At 40.2% G+C, this 20,047-nt stretch overlaps 1 protein-coding gene across 1 annotated transcript; it reads right to left on the bottom strand.

The window, feature by feature from the left end:
• Window positions 1-1,054: 1,054 nt before the first annotated feature.
• anxa1a (annexin A1a) lies at window positions 1,055-6,229 on the bottom strand. Its single transcript, XM_026188192.1, has 12 exons — window positions 6,144-6,229; window positions 5,453-5,529; window positions 4,665-4,755; window positions 4,326-4,420; window positions 4,107-4,220; window positions 3,765-3,855; window positions 3,574-3,653; window positions 3,007-3,151; window positions 2,816-2,911; window positions 2,648-2,706; window positions 1,716-1,838; window positions 1,055-1,564 (listed from the first exon to the last, which is right to left on the bottom strand). Exons 2-12 carry the CDS (start codon window positions 5,510-5,512, stop codon window positions 1,505-1,507), a joined length of 1,014 nt encoding a protein of 337 aa, XP_026043977.1. The 5' UTR covers window positions 5,513-5,529; window positions 6,144-6,229; the 3' UTR covers window positions 1,055-1,504.
• Window positions 6,230-20,047: the final 13,818 nt, after the last annotated feature.

Genomic DNA, 20,047 nt, shown 5'->3' with positions numbered 1-20,047 from the left:
CATTTCTATATAGCACATGATGGGAAAACACGTTATATGGACTTAAGAGACTCATTTAAAATGTATTCATATTGTACTCATACTACCAATGTGTAAATATTTGGCAACATCATATAAAATGTCATGGAAATGTATGTCATGGTAATTTGGGCTTTTAGATGAAACTTTATTAATCCCTTGGCTGGGTTCCTCCGAGAAATTCAGTTTTTTGGTTTTTTGGGGGGGTTTTTTTAGATTAGGTGAAATTTTTAGATTAGATGAAAATTTTAATAATTTCTTTGAACTTTTCTTTTTACAAAGTGGATTTATTGCACAGAATACATATTTAATGACTTAGATCAGAGCATGATGCCACCACCACCACCATCATGCTCTTAGGTTTGAAATCCTCACATTTACTCCTCCAAACAGATATCTTGTAATTATGGCCTGAAAGCTCATTTCTCATCCAATCATAAAACATCTCCAAAAGACATTTGGCTCGTCCGTGTGGGAAGCTGCAAATTTCATTCGAGGTTGTCAATTCTGGAACAAGGGTTGTTGTTTTGGTGGGCACCCTTGTAGTTCATGGTGATGTAAAACTCACTTCACTTAGGAGTGTGACGCTGGCATTCCAGCAGTTTCCATTTCATGACAAGCTTGACCCTTGGTGGTTCCTAAACATCCTAACCAATTTCCTGTCATCTGTGGGTGACAGTTTGGGTCTTCTTCCAGACCTTGGTAAAGTGTTGATATATCCAAATAACTTGTACTTATGTATAATTTTCATAACAAATGATAAATTATCAGGGTTTCCCCCCCTTTAGAAATAGCGCTAACAAATCTGGTTTATGCTGGCAAAAGTAAACTACTAGTTGTCAATCACGATCAAGTCAATAGGCCTTGGCTTTGTCCAGTTAAAGACATTGTAGAACCTTCAGCACAACTCCTTCCACCCTGGAAACATAACAATTCAAAGACATTCACACCCATAATGTATGCATGTAAACCTTGACCACTTATTTGTTCTCATGTCTGATATGTGTTGTATGAATTTATAAATAATCAAGACCACTTCAGTAAAAAAAGCTTTTATTTGCAGAACATCAAATCTCCTTCAAGAGCAATGGTAACATTAAGCTATTGGCATGTGGTGATCTGGATACATGAGCTGCACTGTGATCACATCAGCTTCTCTTTGGACTTTAGTTATAGAACCTAGTAAGTGCAAGCAAAGTCTGTCTAGAACATAGATCTTCTGGCATAATGCTATGAGATCTGCGCTGAAATAAAAAGGATTTCTCAGAAAGGAAACGGCCTATCTGCTCTGCCAACTCCAGGTTAGTATTCGCTCATTGCCAATATCATCTAACTATCATGACGTCTTGCAAAGAAAGACAGTCTTGTCAGGTCTCCACAAGCACAAAAGGCACATTATGTATTTAAGAGATAACAGGCGATTTTCCACAGTTGTACACTGGCATGGATATTCTGCTGTATGAGCTTTGATCCCAGCGATAGGCTGTTAGTTTTCACCCCCACAGAGAGCGAGCAGAATCTTCTCGTAATCATCTGCGGTGTCATCCTAAATGGGGAAAAATACAAGTTTGTTTTTTTTGTTTTTTTAAATCCATAAATCTTTACATGTTTTCTTTTGACATTTTTGTACCGTCATATGCACAATCCATTCAAAACTGAACATCTGGAATGGGTTTAACTTTTAGATGTTTGCTCACCAGAATGTCCTGGTAGAGTGTTTTGCCATAATTCTTCTTGTAGTCTTCCTTGATCCGCTTCATGTCAATTTCAGAGCGGCTCACCATGATGCGGGTCAAGATAGGCTTGCGGGTACCTTTACCCTGAAGGGCAGAAAAGAGCCAGTCATGAAACATTTATATTATAACATACCATTGATTATATTATATATGGAAAAGATAACAGAAATATGAGATTAATGGGAATTTTTAAAAGTAAAAGGTTTTAGATTTGACTATTATTTCTATTTAGCGAAGAGCTGTTTTGCTACAGAACTTCAAGAACTGGACAAATTATAGGGGATTTACTCTCTATATCTATGCAACTGACTAAATGAAAGTCAGTTTGTAACTTAAAAACCATCCACCTAGTTATCTTGTTTAGTAAAAACAGATCAAACATGTCAAAAGGAGCTCCAGTGGGCAAAGGAATACCCTTTTTCAGCATTATGATGCTACTATGTTCAGACATTCACCCAGTGATAAATGTATTAAATGCATGAAGACTCCTTTGTCCATGGCTCAAGTTTCTCATGCTGGGACACTTCTCCAGTTCATGGGAGCCTATTTCCGACACTGACTGAGTGGTTTATTATTTATGTGACTTAGCAGATTGGCTAATTCACATAAATGATCTAAAGTTAGCAAATTCTGATCCAAAGCAGCCCAGCATTGTTCACCAACAGCTTGCCCAAGGACACATCAATATATAGATGCAGAAACTGGGGACTGAACATCCAACCTACTAAATAGCAGACAACTGGCTCTAAAACCTGAGCCACATTGACAGCCAATCAGTTTTTTCAAATGGCAATTGGCATCATCCAAATTAAGGAGTACTTCTACATTAATCCACTTGTGAATTATTTTCCCTGTAATATTCAGTTGTTCCTGTAGCAGCACATATACTGTACCTTCATGGCCAAGTAGAGTTTCTCTGCAAAGAAGGCAGTTCTGCTTCCAGCACACTTCACTGTGAATATATATTTTTTTAAAGTTTTAATCCAGTCCATCCAGAATATACTGATTTAATGCTAAAGTAATAGAGTTTAGAGGTTTCGTAAACAGAGGTTTGACTTTACCAACTGCTGTGAGGCAATTCTCAATATCTCCCTTCAGTTCGAGGTCAAGGGCTTTGGCCACATCCACTTTGCTGTACTTTTTGTACCTATCAAACACTGAAATAGAATACAGATTAGGTGCTATTCCTAAGAAGGAGATGTTAAAGATAAGACTTAAAAAATATATATACTTAACGGTGCATCAAACAGACCTTGACGGAGATGAATGGCACTCCTGCTGGTTAGGATGTCGATAAAGACAGCGCAGTTCGTGCCCTTCCTGGCCTCTCCCGCCTCATACAGAGCCCTGGCATCACTGTCAACCAGCTGCTCGCAAACTCCTTCAGTCCTGGCAGCCTGCGATATGAAGAAACAGATTGATTGGTGTACTGATGGAATCAAACTAGCTAATTAGCTAATTTAATAAATCATAGATATTTTTAAGAGTTGGAAAGCTGAAAAAGCACAGTAAGCACAAACAATGTTCTATTTAATGCCACTGAATTCACCAAGAAAGCTTCACATTTCTCAAAATTTAATTAAAATGTGGCTTTCAACTTTAAAATGTGAACTGAGTTTGTAAGATATCCAAATGAGAGTACACGTGACTGTATGTGTGCATGTCTAGGGAGTAAGTTTGCTTTTTATAATCAGCTCAGTGTTCCAGCTTCAGTGGGGAGTCTTATGTTGTTTCAGAACTTAGAGCATCCTGGTGCTATGACAGAATAAATGATTTTGAGATCCTGCAACAGATCAGTAAATAAAACACACTCAAGTACCTTGCAGAGTGCAATGAGGGCCGTCCTGAAGTCTCCACTAGTGTCAGACTTGATGTCCTCTTCCAGCTCTTTCTTGTATTCTTGGCAAAGTAATCGCAAAAGTGGAATTAGTTTTCCCACTGACACTTGTGTCGTTGTTCAAATTTTAGCTTCTGGAAACTGAAGATTGTTGCTTGAACTTTGGCACAAACCTTCCTTGTAGACTTTCTTTAGGTCTACGATCTGCCTGTTGGTTCGGGAAGCTAAAATCTCAATCAGAGTGTCCTCGTCTGTTCCCAGACCCTGAGGCAGAGATGCACAGATAGAAGGATTGAGACAAAGTCTCTTAATGCTTCACAAAACCAGTTAAACACCTTTTAGCCACCTCCCTTTAGAAAAACAAAGGATTAATATGTTTAAGTGGGTGGATATCATCATGTGCCAACAATAAGAGATCATGGTGATACCAGAGAAAGCATTTACACAAATGTAGTCAAGTACTCTAATAGCTTTTTCTGTCAATGTGCTCATCTTAGTAATGTGTGTTTGTGTACCTTCATTGCCAGTTTTAGCTGCTGGGCATCATACTGGGCAGGAGTTTTCAACAGAGCCAACACGACTTCCTCCAGATCTCCCTTCAGAGCATTTTTCAGGGCTGTGTCCAGAGGCTATGAGGTATCAACGGATGATTAAATGTATGATCCAGAGGAAGTAATGTTTCCTGTCAGTTTTGGAACTTCTTGCTCCGATCGTGTTTGTCTAATTGTCATTACCTTGCCGTTGGCCTTCTGGTAAGCCTCTTTGATCTGCTGCCTCTGCTCGTTGCTCCTTTTGACCAGAATTTCAATAATGGTGTTCTCATCCACACCTGCACAAGCGAGTAAAACAAGCATTCCTGTCATTCTGCAGCAGTATGACTGTTCAGCATTCATTGTTTGGTGTGTGTGATCCCACAGAGAACAGAATGTAATCACATATGATGGCCAGCAGAGGGTGTTAAGATTCTTGACAAGGAAGACAAGAAAGTCTGTACTTAACACTTCGATACACATTGCAACACCAAAGCATGCTCGCACACGCTCCAAAGCGTCCCTCATGCATTTCAGCTTCACCTTTTGTCTTGATGGCCTTGTCCAAGACTGCTGCATCTCCACTAGGGTTGAAATTGAGCGCTGGCTTCACCGTTCCTTCATTCTTTAAAGCCTGAAACGTGCCAGATTATTGTGTTTGGTAAATACTTGTCTGCAGTTTAGAGGAATGTACAAGGTGGGATACAGGGGTGCATTTTTCAAATGTTTTAACTACAAAAGTGTTGAAACCCAGTGACTGTATCCTTGAAATTAAGGCAGAAAAAAAAGGAGCCCCTACGGTTCCTCCCTTATTATTTCAGATGTCAACACAAAGCTTTTAAAATGTTGGCAGATGCCCTGTTTGGACTGAAGTGAACAATGAAAGAGTCCAAACTGTTATCCTACAACTTGTGCAACTTTTTCTAAACTTACTTTAAGAAATCGGTGAAAGGAGAAGTACCATTTTGTTCTGTTTGCAGAGTTTATAAAGGGAGGAGCTCAAATTCCGGCTTCAGTGACTCATACATTCCCAAAACTCTCTCTGGTTATCATTCTCTGTGCATATAATCTTTACAGTTCAGGCCCCTTTTTACTTTAATGATGTTTCTATAATTAATCTACCACCATTTTTTTTTTAGTTAATTTCCTTCCTCTCTTCAACATCTAAACTCATTCAATCTTTTTATATCGACACCTCCTACGCAGCGATTTTCTACTCTGCTGTACTGCCAGATCAGTTTTTCCACCCTAGCATACCACAGGAAGAGACGGGGAAAAAAAAGAAAAACAGGGTGTTTGGCCTTAGCAACTGGAACCACAGTGTTACGTACTGAATCATCGGGCATGCCCAAGTAAACGCTCTGCTCCAAGAAGGCCTGGATGAAAGACATGGTGGGGAGTGGTCTGTCTGTAAGAGAGGAGGAGAAGGAGAAAGTCAGCAGTGTTTGATCCAAATATGAACATTTATCATAGCATTTAAAGTTTTGTTTCTCCTTGTGAGAAACAGTGGAGCATCTAAAAATAAAGTTTTTTGTAAATGTTGCTCAAAGTAGTGACTCTTTTGGCAATCTTCTAAGTTCTAAAGCATTAAACTAAAAAAAAAAAAAAAGGGGTTTCTTTTATCTGCTGTTGGAGAGGTCAAGTGCAAGTCCAGATATCTACTCTGATTTACAATAAGCAGTTTTCTATAATGACAAGCATCTGTAGCAAACACCCTGGCCACACCCACTCTCATCTCTGATACGGACATACATTATAATGTGGGATAGAACATATCTATTTATATCGATTGATTTTATGATAGAATTTGACTTCTCTACGTAGTTGGGACAGCCGAGCACGTCAAGACAAACGTTAACCTCACACTCCCCTCCGCCTCGTAAGTTGCACCAATCAATATACCTTGCTGCAACTTTAGATCTCATCGGGGAGAGGAGACCAAAAGCCATCAAATCTCGCTCCAAACTCAGCTGAGTTCAGAATCTACAACGCCAAAGATTTCCTGGGAGTCAAAAGACTTACCGTGTTGCCTTAAAGAGAAGAAGTTTGTCTCACCGAGTTTCCAGGGGCGTTGTAGTGACAGAAAGCGTGTATTTATACTCGAGCACAAACCACTCCTAGTGACGGGTCCAGCCCACGCCGCCCTCCGCGGCTACCATTGGGCTGAATCTCTGCTGTGTGCCCTCGGCAGCTGCAATCTAAACGCAACATCCGGATTCAGTAGAGAGCTGGCAACAGATCCTCCTGCAGATTTAAAACAGTCCCGTTGCTTACTTGAAAACATCTGCCGATCACGTGCCAGGTATAAAAAATGTTAATAAAAATTGTGATCTCGTGGACATGTAGGACATCTGGGAGTGGTGTGTTCAGGGTTGGGTTGCTGCTTGCGGCACAGGGAGGAGAAGGCTGGGCGGCAGGGGACTCTCTGGCTGGCTGGAGCACCAACCCGCAAAATAAAAAATAGAGCAAATTTCATTCATAATGTTGTAAATCCAAGCCCATTATAATTATAATTTGAATCTCGGGCTGTGCGAAAACCCAGAAATACACCCTAGACCAGCGGTCCCCAACCTTTTTTGACCGGTTTATGGCCGACAATATTTTCATGGACCGGCCTTTAAGGTGTCGCGGATAAATACAACAAAATAAAACTAGTACCGGTACCGAAAAAAAGAAAATTTATTCATAACACACGTGAAAAGACCCAGGAAAACCGAGTAAACGATAAAAAACGATAACAAAATAACGCTGAAAACCGATAAAAACCCTGAAAACTATACATTTCACGCCTGAGCCTCAACTCTCGCGGCCCGGTACCAAACGACTCACGGACCGGTACCCTAGACAAAGTGAATCCGTGAACTAAGGTGTAGGTCTGTTAGGTTATGTTGTGGTGATCCTCTGGTTGGGGGATGTTTGTTCATACTGGAGTGCAAAATTAAAACCAATGGGAGATGGACAAGAAAAGGTCAAAGCCATCAGGTGCTCAGTTTAGAAAAAAGAGAAAAGAAGAGGAGGAGAAATGAGCAAAAGATACAGATAAGCAGATGTGTCATTGGATAATGGCAGGTCATGTATCCTGAAACAATCATAATCATAATTCTTTATTAATCCCTAAGGAAATTATGTGGGTTACAGTTGCTCCAAGAAGAAAGTGTAAAAATAGTAACAGTAACAGGCTAAACTCCAAACAATACATTATGTTACAGATTTTACACATTTAAGAAATAGTACCAATATATACAGATCACTCAATTATAAATATCAAGGATTAACAAAGGTGATTATAAATAAATATCAAGAAAATTGACAAGAACATTATAGAGTAGAAAAGAGCGTATGGATAAAGGGTGTAACTATTGCAGTGTTGACATTGTATTAGATGGAGAGGTTGTACAGGGAGATGGCCACGGGCAGGAATGATTTCCTGTGTCATTCAGTGGTGCTTTTTGGTAATCTCAGTCTCTCACTGAACGTGCTCCTGTTAGTAGCCAGCATGGCATGGAGTGGGTGGGAGGTATTATCCAAGATGGTCCTTATCTTGGACAACATCTGCCTCTCAGACACCACCCTAACGGAGTCCAGCTCCATCCCTACAACATTACTGGGCTTGTGGATCAGTTTATTTAGTCTGTTGCCATCTGTGACCCTCAACCTGCTGCCCCAGCATGCAACAGCATAGAGGATAGCACTGACCACAACAGAGATACACCAAGATAACACTAATTAGTAGGGATAGTGAAAACTTCTGTTTACGTTTGTTAGCCACTTGGCTATGATAGTAAACCGCAGACACTGATGTAGCTTACTGAATCTTTTGGACTGTGTTCAGCACAATATTAATTAGTCATTGTCGGGGTGATCGTGGCTCAAGAGTTGGGAGTTCGCCTTGTAATCGGAAGGTTGCCGGTTCGAGCCCCGGCTTGGGCAGTCTCGGTCGTTGTGTCCTTGGGCAAGACACTTCACCCGTTGCCTACTGGTGGTGGTCAGAGGGCCTGGTGGCGCCAGTGTCCGGCAGCCTCGCCTCTGTCAGTGCGCCCCAGGGTGGCTGTGGCTACAATGTAGCTGCCATCACCTGTGTGTGAATGGGTGGATGACTGGATATGTAAAGCGCTTTGGGGTCCTTAGGGACTAGTAAAGCGCTATATAAATACAGGCCATTTACCATTGTCAGTTGTTGATTTGTCCTATTCTCATTGTATGATGAATTATGATGGCTGTTTGTTAAGTGTTTGCATACTATGCATACTCTCTCTCTCTCTTCATATATATGTTTGTGTGTGTGTGTGTGTTTCGCCAAAGGGAGTGTTCGTCCAGGGCGTCAAACATGTTAGGACCTCTACTGGTCTTACTGGTTGGTAGATCAAATATCTGTCTTTGACGTTCCTGCTGTTTTCTCTTGTCTTTGCAACAAGTGACGTTAAACAGTATGACAGCACTACTGTCATGTATTTATGTGGGAGTCCAGCATTACATTGTCTGTATGAATAACCAAGCTAACCAAGACCTCAAAATTTCTCCAAAGTCTAAGCCTTGGAGTGATGTCTGAGGTGTGTTGTGTTGTCATGACAGCAGGGTCAGGTTGTCATACTCCTTGAAGTCTGCATGTCTCAACAGAGTGTTAATGCTGTCAGTGATTACAATATTTTAACCCCGTCAGACTTTGTAATCAGACGGAACAATCGAATTCCCAGAGGCTAGTGGCGACATGCAATAAAACCTCTGTTACATATACGATATGTCCTGATATTTTCCAGTGATGAAAGACTTGTGTGATTAATTGGTTGGAGTTTCCAGACTGGAGAAAAAGGGTGAGTTTGATATCCAGGGTTAGGGTTGCGAATGTGGAGAAATAAAGGGAAACAGCAGGCAAAGCTGCATTTTCATTAAAGTGGTATCACGGGTGGATTTACCTCTAAGGAAGGTGTGTTAAACAGATGCTCAAGCTGTGGGCCAAATGTTCCAAATTAGTTTCTCAGTCTAAGAAAGAAAAAAAAGGAAACTGTAACAGAGACCCTCAGCCAAGGACAAAAGGACAACATTAGCAGCTGCAACTGATATGATTTTATTACAAAATAAATTCTATTAGCAAGAATTTCTGATTTTGTCTTCATTCTCTTCTTATTTTCTGTAGGTGGTGTGTTTTCAGTTTTATTAACTTTATTTGGGAAAGTGTAGGTTTCCAAGGAAAGAAAGAGAAAAAAACAGAGCCCAAGTGAAGAGTGTGTGTGTAACCTATATATGTGTCTGTTAGTATGAGGAAGCATCCAGTTACAATCTCTATCTCACACACGGGAAACCTGAGGACTGTTTATGGCATCTTTTTACCCTCTGGCTGTGCAGAGTTTAAGCTGGTACCCGGTGAAACTCCATCTCTGCAGGTTTAATATTTAAAGACTGTTTAGAGTTTGGTTCCCATAAGAGATCAGGATCATCTCGTTCTCCTGATCAGCACAGCAGCACCCTGGCCTGAATCACATCGAAGGGATCTGAGCTGCTCTGACAACCAGGTAGTTCTGCTTTTTTCTCTCTCTTTTTTTACTTTTTTGTATTTAAATATACATTCATTTGCATATTTTTACTGTTTAGTGGATGCTGTTATAGTAAATTTGCACAAGTTTAGTAAAGGAAGCTGAAGATTTGTCCTGATACGGCACAGTGAAATGAGAGAATCTGAAAATAAAAATAGGTCCACAATGAAAGTTTGGGATTTTCAGTTTTTCCTGTTCTGAAGCTTGCAGCTTATAGTAGCTTGGAGTGGCTGACTGAAGGATTACACTCCTTGAGTGAAGCTGCTGAGTGGGCATTTAGACATCTGCACATAGTTTGAGGGCGCGATTGAAAGTTCAAGATATAGATCAAAATATTTGAGGATTTTCAGTCTATAAGTTCTTTTTTTTTAGCTTTCAAAATTCAACATGATTTTTCCTTTTTGTGTGTTTCAGACGGGTCCACTCTCATGTGTCAACTTAACAGAGATCAACCTAAAGAATACACTGAAAAAAAGGGATTGTCCATCTCTTGGATTTATGTAAGCATCTTGCGTGTATTTAAAGTTAAGTGTAACTATATAGTGTAGAAACTACATGATATGCAGAGAGGGTAGATTAAATTGTTCATATCATGTTCGAGTGAAGTAAGTCAATAATATATCAATGTTTAATCTCGCGACACTGCATGGGATTTCAGTCTCGTGTGCTTTGGATCGTGGTGTGAGGAAGGCATCCATCTCAGTCAAGTCGAGCAGCTGCCTCTACCTTTTTCGGTATACCGAAAAATATAAATTAGGTGGTTGTTAAATTAAAAAAGGCTACCTTGTAATTTGAACACAAAAATGTCATGTTTTGAGCCAACCATCCCTTTAACGTTAACTAGTAATGACTTCATGAACTTCTTCACAAATAAAATTCTTATCATTAGAGAAAATAATGCCAATAATCATCCCACAGATGTAATATCATCTACAGTTACTCTTAGTACCATTGATGTTAAGTTAGACTCTTTTTCTCCAATTGATCTTTCTGAGTTAACTTCAATAATTACTTCCTCCAAACCATCAATGTGTCTTTTAGACCCCATTCCTACAAAACTGCTCAAAGAAGTCCTGCCATTAATTAATTCTTCGACCCTAAATATGATCAACCTATCTCTAATAATCGGCTATGTACCACAGGCCTTCGAGGTGGCTGTAGTTAAACCTTCAAAAAGCCATCTCTAGACCCAGCAGTCTTAGCTAATTATAGGCCAATCTCCAACCTTCCTTTCATATCAAAAATCCTTGAAAGAGTAGTTGTCACACAGCTAACAGATCATCTGCAGAGGAATGGCTTCTTTGAAGGGTTTCAGTCAGGTTTCAGAGCTCATCACAGCACAGAAACAGCTTTAGTGAAGGTTACAAATGATCTTCTTATGGCCTCTGACAGTGGACTCATCTCTGTGCTTGTCCTGCTAGACCTCAGTGCAGCATTCGATACTGTTGACCATAATATCCTATTAGAGCGATTAGAACATGCTGTAGGTATTACAGGTACTGTGCTGCAGTGGTTTGTATCATATCTATCTAATAGACTCCAATTTGTACATGTAAATGGAGAGTCCTCTTCACACACTGAGGTTAATTATGGAGTTCCACAGGGTTCGGTGCTATAATTCTGTTTACATTATACATGCTTCCCCTCGGCAGCATCATTAGAAGACATAGCATAAATTTTCACTGCTATGCAGATGACACGCAGCTCTATCTATCCATGAAGCCAGGTAACACACACCAAGTTGTTAAACTGCAGGAATGTCTTAAAGACATAAAGACCTGGATGGCTGCTAACTTTCTGCTTCTTAATTCAGATAAAACTGAGGTTACTGTACTCGGCCCTGAAAATCTTAGAAATTTTTAGGGCCGAGTGGTATCTATCCAGATTCTTACTCTGGATGGCATTACCTTGGCCTCCAGTAACGCTGTGAGGAACCCTGGAGTCATTTTTGACCAGGATATGTCCTTCAACGCACATATTAGACAATTATGTAAGACTGCTTTCTTCCATTTGCGCAACATCTCTAAAGTTAGAAATATCCTGTCACAGAGTGACGCTGAAAAACTAGTTCATGCATTTATTACTTCCAGGCTGGACTAATGTAATTCATTATTATCAGGATGTCCAAAAAACTCACTGAAAAGCCTTCAGCTAATCCAAAATGCTGCAGCAAGAGTCCTGAGAGGGACTAGAAAGAGAGAGCAGATTTCTCCTGTTTTGGCTTCCCTTCATTGGCTTCCTGTTAAATCCAGAATTGAATTCAAAATCCTGCTCCTCACATACAAGGTCTTAAATCATAGGTGTCAAACTCTGGCCCGCAGGCCAAATTTGGCCCGCAGCCTAATTACATTTGGCCCGCGAAGCCATACCAAATTACTTTTAGAGCTGGCCTACTGGTATTATACAGCTAATATATATATATTGTTTAGTATTAAGCTTTGCTTGTTCCATATTCAGTTTTTCAGCAAAACGTGTTTGAGTCCATAAGAAAAGATTCATTCTTATATCTGGAGGAATAAATATATTTCAATAAATATTAACGTTAGCCCGCGACTTTGTTCCAGTTTTGAATTTTGGCCCACTGTGTATTTGAGTTTGACACCCCTGTCTTAAATAATCAGGCCCCATCTTATCTTAATGACCTTGTAGTACCATATCACCCTATTAGAGCACTTCGCTCTCGCTCTGCAGGGCTACTTGTTGTTCCTAGAGTATTTAAAAGTAGAATGGGAGGGAGAGCCTTCAGTTTTCAGGCCCCTCTTCTGTGGAACCAGCCTCCAGTTTGGATTCGGGAGACAGACACTATCTCTACTTTCAAGATTAGACTTAAAACTTTCCTTTTTGCTAAAGCATATAGTTAGGGCTGGACCAGGTGACCCTGAATCCTCCCTTAGTTATGCTGCAATAGACGTAGGCTGCCGGGTTTCCCATGATGCATTGAGTTTTTCCTTTCCAGTCACCTTTCTCACTCACTATGTGTTAATAGACCTCTCTGCATTGAATCATACCTGTTATTAACCTCAGTCTCTCTTCCACAGCATGTCTTTCATCCTGTTTTCCTTCTCTCACCCCAACCGGTCGCAGCAGATGGCCCCGTCCCTCCCTGAGCCTGGTTCTGCTGGAGGTTTCTTCCTGTTAAAAGGGAGTTTTTCCTTCTCACTGTCGCCAAAGTGTTTGCTCTTAAGAGTGGTTAGTTGCTGGACTCATGAAATTCACAAGATCGCACAAGATTTCAAACTGCAGGAAAATCACTGGAGTCATAAGAGGCAGACAACTACACACACACCACATGTATGCTGTTGCTATTTATTGTGGTGTAACCTGTCAAGGACAAAAACGTACAGAAAATTCTGCATCAAGCCTTGAAATCATAGCTACAACATGTAGTATTTAAGTGACCAAGTAGTATTGGGGTAAAAGTTATTGAATAGTGTTGAAATAAAATGACAAAATTGTGAAGGATTAAAATATTCCAAGAGCTCAACTTACTTCATCTGAACATGTTTCAATTATGCTTTATCAACACAAAATGTACAGGTTTATTGAATATGAATAAGTTGTGTTGTTTTAACTCAGTTGTTTCTGCCAAAGCAAAACAGTTGTGTGCAACCAATGTCCACTATTGAATGAAGTAAATCCAACATGGCCTTTTTTTTCAGTGTAGCAGTGACCTGCACCACATATTTATATACACAATGTACGTGAACTCTCCCGGAGCTGAGGGTGGATCCTATTCACTGACCTTCCTGGGAAAGAAAGTAGGAAGACATCGATCTGTAGCTCCTGCAGGCAAGCAATGTGAGTTTAAAAACAAAGTCCCATTACTAATGGCTTTTATTTGTATGCATGGTGAAAACAGCATCCTTGGGTTTTTTGTTGTTGTTGTTGTTGTTGTTGTATCTAATATCACATAAGAATAGAGCTGACAGAGGGTATTGGGGGCAGACAGATGAAGTTGGACATGGGTTAAATATTTCAGCTGCTTGGCTGCCTCCTTTGTAAAGCATTGAAGCAGCCAGTGCATTGAAAAAAACAGAACACATTGTTCCTAAAAGAACCTGGTTGAAAATCTAGATATGAGAACCTGTGGAACCAGATCGAAGCACATGCAAGCACACATACTCACTGACAAGTACACAGACTTACATGGCAGTTGCATTAATAACTGGTAGCCACTACATCTGAATAGAAATCACACCAGGTGTGTTTTTCACAATTATTTTTTATGTGCAGTTGAATTCTCATGGGTTTAAAGGTCTTTATATCCCATGAAGATGTTATCAGTACCTTAAAGCTGTGTGTCCTCATGCTGCACCTCCTTTTTTGTTCTTTCACCTTTTCTCTGTCTACAGCCATCAAAAGTCTGGCAGTGGAGGGAAGGATCATACCTCATCTTTTCATTTTACTGTCTGTATTTAAAGTTCATATGTAATATGTTTCTCTCAGTTGCCTGGGAGACGACTTTCAGGTCTGCTTGCCCCGAGGACCGTGTGGTGTCTTCGAGGGTTGCTAAAGTCCCTGTGGCAGCGCAGATGCTGGAAGAGCTACCAGGCAGTGTACCAGAGCTTCAAGATGAAAGGCCATGCCCGATTATTCACAACACACAGCTTGACCAGTATGAGAAAACCACAGCAGGTCAGACCAGCTGACTTTCAGTTTTGCCCTGTTTTCTGCCTTTTACCGCTGGGCTCTTCTATAGCCTGCTTTTAGACTCATTCAACTGGATAACTGTGTTTGTATTCCAGTAACTTCCTCTCCAATTCCTGACATAATTTCTGTTTCTCTGCTGAAAGGTGTTTCTGTGAGGAAAGTTACAACACACCCACATTCCTGTACGAGGAACAAAAGAGGGGAGAGGGTGGGATGGGTTCGGCATGACACGGAGAATGATGAAGCTGTCAAACAGGGCCAACTTGTGGAATATTTTTGATTAGGGTGTGAGTGGCAAAGCTTCGAACTGAGAGAGAAAGTAAGCCAGAACTAAGTTTTTAGTTAACTAGAACATATTAATTGTGTTATAATCTACTTTTTGATTGCAGCCTTCAGAAATGTAAATAGACATTAAACTGAATACCATGAATCACTCAACATAAAAATGTAAGACATGTTTGGAATCTTAGAAATAAAATGGAAATGTTTCCAAGTGATTTATGTGTTTTCTTTTTCCCAAGAGTCCTTCCATGTAAGTGCAATAACATGATCATAAATGCGTTATAAAAAAGAGGCGCCATGAGAGTACAAACCTCAACCAGGTTAGCTCACTCTGAGCAGTATTTACTTGTAGGACAATAGTATTGTATGGGTGGACGCTCCCTTAGAGTAGAGTCACTACTCCTCCACTCGGCTGGCCTGGGAATGCCTTGGTGTTCCCTGGGATAAGCTGGAGGAGGTGGCTGGAGAACAAGAGGCCTTCATTTTTTTTCTATCTAGGCAGCTCATTCTCTTGACAATACATTGTGTAAAGATAGTTAACATGTTGGGCCCAACTTGAAAAAAAGTCAGATGTGAAATGCAAAAGTGAGGTCAGAGGTCAAATGTCACATGATATTTGGATACCAGCTGAAATGTGACAGTAAGAATCCCCATATATCAGTATCATAATCTGAATGCTCCCAATACAAACCGATGCAGTAGAATTTTAAGCATTCAAGAAAAAAATAAAATACATTTTATTGAGGTTTAACCTTATTTGACCTTGAAGAAAAGGCCCAAGGTCCAAAGTAATGTTATATTAAGAATCCCCATATATTATTCCATAAATGCATATACGCTGTCAATGCAAACAATGACAGTAAGAAACATTTTTAAATGCTCTTTATGGCATTACTGTATTATCACTTTGACCTTGAGATCAATGCATTGAGCTTGAACGAGAGGTCAGAGTTCAAATGTGACATAATATTTTAAACCTTTCTATGCTACCTTTTATATATATATGTTGACAGTACATGGGCCAGCACAAGGCCAGTTGCAGACACACTGGTGGTCCTGTGCTGGCCCATGTGTGGATTACCTCTGGCAAACCTGATCTGGGCCACCAAACGGCCGTCATTCTTTGCGGTATGTGGGCCATGTGTAAGTTGTGTGCAGCCACGAGCTGCAAGCCATGTAATAACAACATGTGCCGGAATATAATAGTGCGAAAGTAACATGATGAAACTCTGTTCAGACAGTGCCTGATGCTTTTATATGCTCCCAGATTACTCAGTGTGTTTTATACAACATGCCACATTTACACACTTTCTCTAAAACGAGTGCTTCCTAACTACATTCATACACATTCACGACATGCAGACTGGAGGAACTAGGGATCGAACCTCTAACCTTCCAATTAGTAGGTGACCTGCTCTACCTCCTGAGCTACAGCCACCTACAGGCAATGACGAGTAAACCGTCACTAGGTTTTGGATAAAGCGTACACTCACAAACCTGTCAAATCTGCATTTGAAACGTTGGCTACCATAGCAGTATAGTATTGCAACATGGCATTTGGGTCTTCTAACTAAAATAGGAAAATAGGAACATAAATAGTGCCATCATTGCCAGACCTGGCCCACATCTGGTTGACATACACTCTGCCACGACACCGGTCAGTCAGAAGTGCCAGCTTGATGCTGGATCCAGGGAAGACCTGTTCTCTATGAGCCCGGCCACATAAACCAAATCACAATCGAGCCAGATATGGCATGCCATCACATCGACAGTGCCATCTATGGCAGGCCTGGCCCATATCTGGGTGACATATGTCTTATCATGCCAGAAGTCAGCCAGCAGTGCCAGCTTGATACCAGATCTGGGCCAGACCTGCTTGCTATGTGGGTCTACAAGCAAGCTGGGTAAAAAAAAAAAAGTAGACAAGCAAACAATGAAAGTATTTCACAAGCTTCCACCTGTAAAGTATCATTACTATTTAATTCTATATATACATACAATACCAGTCAAAAATCTGGACACACCTTGTCATTGAATGTTTTTCTTTATTTTTTACTACTTTGTAAAGTGTATATACTAACTAACTATAGACGTCAAATATATGAAGCAAGATCTATGAAACTACGTCGGAAAGAAATCTGATTAATAACTCTAAATATTAATCAGATTAATATTTCATATTTGTGAAAGTCACCACTCTTTGCTTTGCTGACAGCTCTGCAAACCCTTGTGCAGCTTCATGATGTAGTCACCTGAAATGGTTTTCACTTCACAGGTGTGCCTTGTCAGGGTTCATTTGTGGAATTTCTTGCCCTCTTAATTTCGGCTGGGAGATCAGTTGTGTAGTGCAGAAGTCAGGTTGGTACACACCTGACAGCCCTATTTGACAACTCTTAGAATTCATATAATAACAAGAACCAATCAGCTAAGTATAGAAAAACGACAGTCCATCATTACTTTAAGAACTGAAGGTCGGTCAGTCTGGAAAATTGCTCACGCAAGGACCGCCCCTAAAAAGGAAGACCAAGGGTCACCTCTTCTGCTGAAGATAAATTCATCCGAGTTACCAGTCTCAGAAATTGCAAAACATCTCTACATCAACTGTTCAGACGAGACTGTGTGAATGAGGCCTTTATGGTCAAATAGCTGCTAAGAAACCACTACTAAGGAAAAGTGTCCTGCCATGTCTTTGTGCGAGGCAGAAAAGGTGAATGGACAGTCTCTGGTTCCCACCATGAAGCATGGAGGAGGAGGTGTGATAGTGTGGTGGTGATTTGCTGGTGACACTGTTGGGGATTTATTCAAAATTGAAGGCACACTGAATCAGCATGGCTACCACTGCATCCTGCGGAAGTTTGCATTTAGTTGGATCATCAATTATTTTTCAGCAGGACAAAGACCCCAAACACACCTCCAGGCAGTGTAAGGCCTATTTGACCAAGAAGGAGAGAGATGGAGTGCTGCACCAGATGGCTTGGCCTCCACAGTCCCCTGACCTAAACCCAGTGGAGATGGTTTGGGATGAAATGGACCATAGAGTGAATATAAAACTTAGTTTTGGGTTATTTCACATGCTTTTATTTACTACATATTTCCATATGTGTTCATTCATAGTTTTGTACCTTCAGTGAAAGAGTCATGAAAATAAAGTAAAACCATTAAATGAGAAGGTGTATCCAAAGAAAATTGTATATATAAATATATAAATTATATAAATATAATTAGATAGTTGGGTGAAAATTTACAATTTTCTTCACTTAAGCGACTTAAAAAAAATAGGGAAACTGTTTATGTTTACACAGGGATTACAAAAAAAGCTTCCAATAGACAATATGTGCTTACAGAACCTGTGCCTTCTGCTTTTTCATATCTATTCAGTTTTGATTGCAACTCTCCAAAAACATGTGTTTAACTGTTCAAGCTGTTGCTCATCCCCAAACTCTTTGGATGAAGAGGTGGGCCGCGTTCAGGCGCTGGATCACTGCCAGCCGAAGGAAACACAATGGACAAGAGGTCAACCAAGGTGCTGTAAAAAAAAAGAAAAAGAAAAGAAAAGTGCACTACCTACAATATCCTACAAAGGATATTGTATGAGAGGAAATGGGGGTTATAGTGTGTGTGTGTGTTTCCCCTGCAGTATGGGTGTTCAGTTTCTGCTTACACAGTAATTGCGTTGAAGTAAAAGTAAAAAATGCAACAATGTAAAACAGTCTGTGACAAATCACGAAAAAATTAAAAAAAAATACGTAAAGTAGCAATAATAAAAGTGCTGGTGAAGGTGACCGTGTTTTATAGTGCACAACATTATTAAATTTCTAAAGCATCAGTGTTAAAGCAGCATCTCACTGTTGCATTTGGATGAGGAGTAGCTAGGTTTTATAAATCCCAAACTAAGGCCAGAAAACCTCAAAAGCTAAATCATATCTGATATGCTGAGACAGGAATAATAATAAAAAAAACAGCTAAGTACAAAAAAACAGAAATACATGCGAAAAATACAAAAAACACTTTCATTTTAAGGAATCAAAGGACAAAATGGTTGGGAACCACAGATTCAGAGCAAAAACATATATGTTAATTTAATAGTACTTTAAATTTGCAATTTAGTTTCTTTCTCTGCTGTGAGACGAGTGTGACAGTGGGTGTGGTGGAGTGTGGAAAAGTTACTTTTTATTATTGTTAGTTTTAATACAGGGAGGAGTATGAATTGTGAATCTTGCGACACACCCCTGCATTCATGTCCTAATTTGATTTGTAATTCATTCTCTAGGCAGACCTTAAATTGGCTATCTATAGAATATACATAAATGGACAAAGAGAGCACAAGTTAACATAGGAATACAAGCAGATTATTCATGGCTGCATTGTTGATCCCTTTTTAGAAACTGTTTCAGTGAAGTTTTATGTGCCACATGCTGATTGCCCAACATGAACTGGCAGACAGGTAGATCAATGCAGTCTATCTAGTTTGTGCGTTTGCTTTTACAAGCTTAGTCATCATTTTAACATGATTTCCAAGTATACATTGAGAACTTTACCTGTGTACAGATTTAAAATCATGCTCCTTGTGCATGGCACTAGAGAGATAGGTTTGCTACTAATTATCACTTTAACTAAGCCCCATTCTCTGTAATAAACAGTCATTTGCAGCATGCTCTTTCTGCAGGCTCATCAGAATCTCAGCTGCCAGGCAGGAGTGATGCAGATCAAGTTGGGCAGTCACCAGGTGGCAAGATCTACATCCCCTATGAGTCTGCTGAACTCTGCATTGCTCAGGTAAAACAATGAGGATCATCACAGGACAGTCGTGCAGACCAGTGGAGTTTTATTTGAAGTAGAACCAGTTTTACACTAGTGGAGGTATCACGGATTAATGTGTTACAGAGACAGCTCAGGTTGGATGATTCAGGGACAAAGTAAGAAAGGATATAATTAGTTTGTTTGAACCTGCAGATGGAAACAGATGACCTGCTTGGGCAACTCCAAAGTGAAATAGCAAAAAGAAGAAGAAAAACCAAAAATTAACATCCTAATCTCAATCAGCCTGTGATGCATGTTAGCATGGTCAAAAAAGACAAAGTAGCTTATTCTTCTTTCTCAGTGGATGATAAATATTTCTTCAGACCTTTTACTTAGTGCTTTGGCTGGTTGCGGGCATGCAAACACACAATGAAGACACTGTCAGACACTGTTGTTTTGCTCTCATTCACACTCACATGGCTGCCTTGATTGTGCCACTGTTGCCCTCGAAGGCATTTGATCAGGATCATGATACCAGGATGCATTTTTGTGTCTATCTGATATCTGTTAGTGACTGTGCGCTGTAAAAACAGATAGCCAAGGACATGGAAAGCATGAGTAAAAGGCATCTGGAAATGGTCCAGGAGCTGGAAGAGAACTTCCAGATGACAATGCAGGAGAACCAGGTGATGATGTGTGTGAGTGTCTGTGTGAGGGAGTCTA

This window comes from Astatotilapia calliptera, chromosome 12, assembly GCF_900246225.1.
Source record: "Astatotilapia calliptera chromosome 12, fAstCal1.2, whole genome shotgun sequence".
In the NCBI taxonomy this organism is placed as follows: Eukaryota; Metazoa; Chordata; class Actinopteri; order Cichliformes; family Cichlidae; genus Astatotilapia; species Astatotilapia calliptera.
The sequence above is the reverse complement of the archived record's forward strand: the minus strand, read 5'-3'. Positions and strand labels throughout refer to the sequence as shown.